The sequence below is a fragment of the Atta cephalotes genome (assembly GCF_000143395.1).
Source record: "Atta cephalotes unplaced genomic scaffold scaffold00003, whole genome shotgun sequence".
Classification (NCBI taxonomy): Eukaryota; Metazoa; Arthropoda; class Insecta; order Hymenoptera; family Formicidae; genus Atta; species Atta cephalotes.
In genome coordinates this window covers 3506606-3513463 of record NW_012130067.1, presented here as the reverse complement: position 1 = coordinate 3513463, position 6858 = coordinate 3506606, and the positions used below count along the sequence as shown (strand labels likewise).

Here is a 6858-nt window from a genome sequence, read left to right as displayed (position 1 = left end):
TTAGTTTAGTACGTCGACGGACGGACGGTAAGTACGGCGGCGCGCGTCCGTCCTACCGAACGGTAAGGTTAACGTTAACGTAACGTACCTTCCTTCTCTCCTCCCTCCTCCTCCTCCTCTCTCTCTCTCTCTCTCTCTCTCTCTCTCTCTCTCTCGCTCTCGTACGTCGGTAATTCTGGACATCGTGTTCAACGACTTAATACACGTCGGAAGATCAACGCGATTATAATATAATATTACGGCTAGACGCGTGAAGAATCCCACCATTAACGGAGAGTTTATTATACGTGCATCTCCTCCCGCGCGCACAAAACGCCGCAATGTTCGCGTGCTCGCGGGAATTGTTATTAATTTATTTGTTTGGATACACTCTATCTGCATATCCGTTAAAAGCGCAGCTGGATTTGTATTGAAAGCACACTTTCGGAGACTGACGTTTACATGAATTTCGAAGCGCGAATGTACTCTCTAAATTTTCAAAATTGTCCCGGCACATCAGATTATAAAAAAAAGATATGTACAGAGTAAGAGAAAAATATAAATAGTTCACCATAAAGAATCATACTCTCTGTGATTCTTTTATTGTCTAAATTAATTCCGCTTTTGAATTCTAGTATACAAAATGCAAAATTGGACAACCAAAATGTATCATTTTTTCTTATGTTACTGCGAAATGTAATAATGTATATTATTTTTTTTAATTATAATGTATATTATTATTTTTTTAATTATACTTTTTTAATTATACATATTGTTATTTTATTTATTTGTTTTTGTTATCTTGTTTTTTATGTATTGATGCGATGTCACCTTCTTGTCATTTCCCTTTTCTGTATTGTAGCAGCAGCACTGCTGGTGCTTCACCAATTGTATAACTATTCGTTTCTTGTCTGTCTCAATCAATATTTCTGTTAGACAGAGTATATAATAAACTAAACTTGAATTAAATTAAATAATAACGCGAAGTATATACTGAATGATATACTGAATAAAAACTGATAAAAAACATATTTTAAGAATGTTTCTTTTAATACTATTTAAAACATGTTTAAAATAATAAAAAAATATTAAAAATATATTAAAAAAAAAACATGTTATATTTCTTTAAAAAAGAAAATATTTTTTTTTCATCAACCCTGTACTGCACGTATCTTGCATCTGCCAGTTGGATCGTGACGCACTCGTCTTTCATTCGGATTCCTTCGAAATCGCGCGCGTGTTAATCCACCGCCCTTCCTTTCCCGAACGATCGCGAATTTTAGCTTATTTTATTTCCGTCGACATTACGAAAGTTCGCGACGGTGCGGTGGTGTACACCGCGAAATCCGCGTGGCGCGCCGGAAACCGGAAGCGGACCCGTAGGGGTTGTCGGCGCTCCTGCCCCTGTCGGCCGCGTTTCGAGGGATCGTTACGGTGCATTCAGAGGAACGCAGCGCAGACTGGTACATCCAAGAAGAGACTTCGGCGGCCGCCTCGAAACTTGAAAATAGTTAAAGTGAATAACTTTAATGCGTCGCGCCCAGAGCAAATCGGTCACGTTCGTTGGGCGCAGGGCAACAGCGGATATGGCGACCGCCATGAATTTAACGTGCAAATCGCGTGGCATGGAGGATGGCCTGTTCAAAATTAATTAATTCCTCCTGTGACAACGTTCATATTTCGTTCGTTCTCCAAAATCATTGCAATTTTTTTTTTAATCAAAAACGGTTCATAAATTTGCGCACTGTTAATATCGTGACATATTTTTGCGAAGGAATTAACATTGTGAATAGGAATAATAGTAAAAAAGGTCGCGCAAAAAAGATTTCCTTTATCATAAATATCTGTTTAAGAATCTGCCAGATAATTTATATACTTTTCAAGTACATAAAAAAGTTTGATCAAAGTTTTATATTTATGAAATCATTAGTATATTTATAAAATGTATATTTATAAAAATACAATAACTGGGGAGTGTTAGTTATATTTTAAATACTAAGAAAAATAATTAACATTCATAATAGTCATTTTTAGCTTTGATACAAGCTTTAAGGCGCTTCGGGAATACATCAACGATGGCTCTTTTCATGGATAAATTCTTCCAGGCAGCCAATAAAGCGTTCTTCAGTTCACTAACCGATAAAAATCTCTTGATGCAGTCTTTTTGATATTTAATAAGACGTAACTAGCTTGCTTTTAAATATATATTATTACTCAGGTAGCGAGCTGACGTTATTTGTCATCATTTTAACGTCAAAGAATGGTCAATTGTATGTTCCTGTTTTAATCTTGAAATTATCTGGCAAATTTTATTTTCTTTAATATAAAAGGATATCAAACTAATCTTAAAATTATCTGGAAAATTTAATTTTCATTAATATAAAAGAAATCATACAATTAATTTAAAATGATATCATATTATTAATTGCAATTAATAAAGAGCCTCATATTTTTTTGTGAAAAAGAGACGAGTTTTCTGAAACGTTTCGATAAGCAAATTAGATAGCGTGGTAAAGGGGTCTTTGACTTTGTATTTCTACCTCGTGCTTGCACCTGGTGAGATCATGAAATGCAGCGTGCGAGCAGCGCGCGATGAAAGACGCTCGATCGAAGATTTTTGTTGCGGCTCTTCGTCTGATCCCTCTGTCAAAGAGCGTTAACTAAACCCGTTTCATATAATTATCGGTGATCGCGGCAGCTGCGCGCCGCGAGTACCAGAGCAGCTTCAACGACTACAAGGACGATAACGATGATCGCGGCTACTACAACCATTACTGCTACTACAACCAACAAACGACGTGGCGTTCGGCCACCGTGCGACGTCTTATTATGTAAATTTAATGACGTAGTCGATGTGAAGCTCGTACGCTCTCACGAACGTGAAGCGCCCGCCGCATCGGTGGGCGGCGAGTTCGTGCCATGGTACCTTAAGGTTTCCACCGGGGAACCACCTGATAAACCGCGCGACATTTGGAAATGTCAGAGTGATAAATACGGCTCCTGCGTGGTGGTAATGCAATCCGCTCCCTCTCTCACCAACCCCTCGTCTTTTCATGCGCGCGTTGTCGTTCTTCCCGCAGCTTTTCCCTGAGCTCTCTCTCTCTCTCTCTCCCTCGCCGTCCCCATTGCTCTCTCACGGTGAAAGTGTTGCGGCCGCGGGCGATCGATTCGCGCCGGGGATGGAGTTTTTATCGCGGCTTGAACACTATCTCGAAGTCGGAACGACTTCGCGGCGGATCTTCGCGAAATGGCAGCTTTTCATCGCGAGAAATAGAGATACTACAATCAGAGCCTGGCCAATCCGCCACTTTTAGTCAATCAAACTTTCATTCGAACAAATATATATGAAAAATAATGAAGTTAAGTTTTGTCACTATGATTGTTATTGATATCGAAAAACATTTTATTTTTTAAATTTCTACATCCCATTCAAGAAATTTTTTAGAAGGAAGAATATTTATGTATTAAGGTAGTGTTTTTGAGAAAAGCATTTAGAAAGATTTTGCTAAAATATCTGAAAATTTAAATATACTTTAAAAATAATTTTATTGAACTATTAAAATAATAAGGTAAAAACATTCAAACTGATTGTTGAAGTCAAAACTTTTTGCAACATTATTCATATTTGAATTTCTTACATAATTATTTTAATCCAACAAAATTATTTCAAATCTGTAGCTAGCTAAATTCTTAGATACTTTAGCAAAATCGTTTTTTCCGTGCAATATAAAAAAGCATTAAGCATTATGCGTTGATAAATGATTGTATTGACTCATCACGTGACAAACTCAAAAATAAATCACTTATTATAATTGTTATTGCCGACGTCATAAAATTCCAGCCATGGGAAGATATCATTTGTCACTTTGAACTCTCTGATTCAAAGTCTCTGATTTGATAGTCTCGTGAAAGAAGATTATTTTGCACGTAGAAAAATTCGAAGTATCGAGTGACAGTACGGCAGCAAGAAGCGACGCTGTAGCGCCCCGTTTTTCAGCAACGATAATTATGTCCGTTTTTCCGTTCGCTTCGTCGGAAAATCTTAATGGAAATGTCGTGCTTGCGTAATAGAGTTTAAAACAGAATTTCACTCGACGGCTGCATCGTGCTTCGGCAAAATGAAACAAGTTCCTGTTTCCGACAACGTATGATGCCTGGAATTTTCCCACGTTCTAAGACATTTCATAATATCAGTTTTAAGTTAGACAATTACCTTAACACACTTAAATGATATTAGATAAATTTTCATTCTTTATATAGAAAGTATAATCATATTTAGAACGGAATGTTACACACAGAAAAATACATTCTTTATACAAGTAATAATTTTTCGTTTCAAATATTTCAAAAGTTCAAATATCCACAAATCTATCTTAAGTTCATCACGAAAAGTTCAATAAATTTATTCAAAATATATTCTGAATTTCTAGTGAATTTAATACTTCAATCAAAATTATTAAATTAAAACAAATTCATTTTGTTTATTATAAAGTCGCTTCTGCGATCAATTTTATAATATTCTATATAATATATAAATATATAATATATAAATATATAATATATACAAAAAAATAAATTGTTTTGAGCACATAATAATGAGTTTATCTAAAATTTGTAATAAGTATATTTTAAGATTATTATCAAGAAAATATTCTTTGTTAAAGATAATCATTACTTAAAAGGAAGAAAGTAAATTAAATAATTACTTTTTTTATAGCAAGAGAGTGATATTTTTCTGTGTGTGTGTATATAACTTTGCAATTAGTGCATTAAATAAATAAATATTGGAATTACTATTAACGTTTCGTGATTCACCCCCAATCGATCCCTTTTCGCATCGTGCGGCGAATATGTCACGATGACAAGTGAATCCGATTACGCGATATTGCATAAAAGATACTGTCTACGTTTTCCTCTTTCCATTAAAATGCGGGACTTTTGTCGTCGAATGTTAAGAGGCGCATAATGGAAAATTGCATTTACATACGCTATAAGCAGTTTTACACGCGAAAAAATTTCTCCGAGTCACGCCTTGGATACGTCGACTTGACAAATAGGGCCCGCGTGATAATGCAGTCGCGTGACCACCCCCCCCCCCCCCCTCCTCTGCTCCATCTCTACGAGGATGTTTTCGTCTTGCTGCTTTTTTCCATCGCGGCAGGGAAGCGTTGCCTCGGGACAATCGATTCGCGCCGAAAATAGAAGCCTTATCATGACAGGCACGAGTAGTTGAATCGCGTGGTTTGAGGATTCTTAATTATTATTTGCTAGAAACCTACTTGGTACTATCTGGCATTAAAGTACAAGCACGTTTTTTCTTTCATAAATGTTATTGCAAGTAACATTTTCATAAGATTCGAGCTATTTGTTTCTGCAAATGTCTGCAGATACAGCCGCGTATCTTTTAAATTGCCGTCAACGTTAAACAATGCTGCGTAATTTGGAATAATACGGGATGACGTGATACAAATAAAAATAAATAAACGTCAATTTTAATAAAAATATTAGTCACTATGTTTTTTCTATGGAGAAACCGAGTTATCGGGAACACCACTCTATCAACGCCACTCCGTTTCGCATTGTTAAATATTTAACTACACTCCGATTCTCTTTGATTGATTGGCTATATTCTCCCGTATATTCATGGAAGAGCTACCTTTCATTTTTAAATTTTGCACGAAACAGAAGCGATATCGTCGTTACATGCGTCAGGATCACCCGCGTTTGATTCTACAGAATCTAGAGAAACCAGTGACTAGACATTTGTACACCAGTACTTTTACAACATCAGAATATACAATAACACACAATGTTCCATTATTAAATTATCAAAATTTTTCATGGAAATTTCAAATAACGTTTTGTAGTTACACGATGCATAATACGGATTGTAACATGAAAGGTATGCGTGTAAGATGTAAAAAATTAATACGATTAATTTCACGGTATCACGATGAGAATTAGCAGTGAAGTGATGCCTTAAATTCTTGCCGACACTTCAACCTCGCAGGCTTTTCAACGATATTTTCCCAACAATGCTTTGCTCAAGCCGGTTTTGAGGGTCGTGTAAAGAATGCATTGAATCGCGGCGATCGAGACGCGAACGATAGAAAATCACGTTTGTTCCGCGGCGGGCGCGAGCTGATTCCCGGTGGCCATGCACCGTCGTGGAACACCGGGGAAAGAAATGCCACCCACCTCGACCACCGCCGTAGCAATACGTATACTCGTTGTAATCCATGGACGGCCTCTTGAGTAATCCCTCGCCCGGCACTAGATCTAGCAATGCGGTGGGATCGTACATGGAGGAGAGCGTTCTCTTTTCTTTATCATCGACGAGAATGAAATGGAGACGTGGGCGACGATCCGCGACCTCGTCGCGATCTACGCTGTGCGTCGATGGCGTCGGGTAAACGATCGCGGCGTCGCGACCATACACTCACACGTCGTCGTCTGGATCTCGAGTCACTCCGGGAGAGAGAAAGAGAAAGAGAGAGAGAGAGAGAGAGAGAGAGAGAAGCTTATATTCGTCTTCGTATAAACGATTCTTCCGGTTTAGACTTCAAAAGAGAATCCGCGACGTCGATGGATGGCGCACGCCCGCGTACGACAAAGCGCGCGAAACCCCACTGTATCCCAAATTAAACCTCGCCGCGGGCGCAAGAGTTGTTGATATACGACGAGGTGAAAGACGAAGGCAAACGGAATATCCCTCGGCACCTGTCTTCCGTTTGCACCACGCTATGCGCGAGGGTAAGTAAGAAACGTGCTTGTTCTTGAATTCGCACAGTTTGACTGCCGTCTGTCGCGGATGGCAATCGTCACAGGCATCGTTGGCGTTCTTTCTCTCTTACAGGATACACAACCGTTTCAATCGGC

The 6858-nt window shown here is 38.1% G+C and overlaps 1 protein-coding gene across 1 annotated transcript in view; it reads right to left on the bottom strand.

Moving 5' to 3' along the window:
• LOC105625534 (teneurin-m) overlaps positions 1-6283 on the bottom strand; it is a 48573-nt gene extending 42290 nt beyond the window's left edge. Inside the window, exon 1 of the mRNA XM_012206858.1 lies at positions 6178-6283. Within this exon, the coding sequence (XP_012062248.1) occupies positions 6178-6283 (106 nt within the window). The remainder of the gene's footprint in view (positions 1-6177) is intronic.
• Positions 6284-6858: the final 575 nt, after the last annotated feature.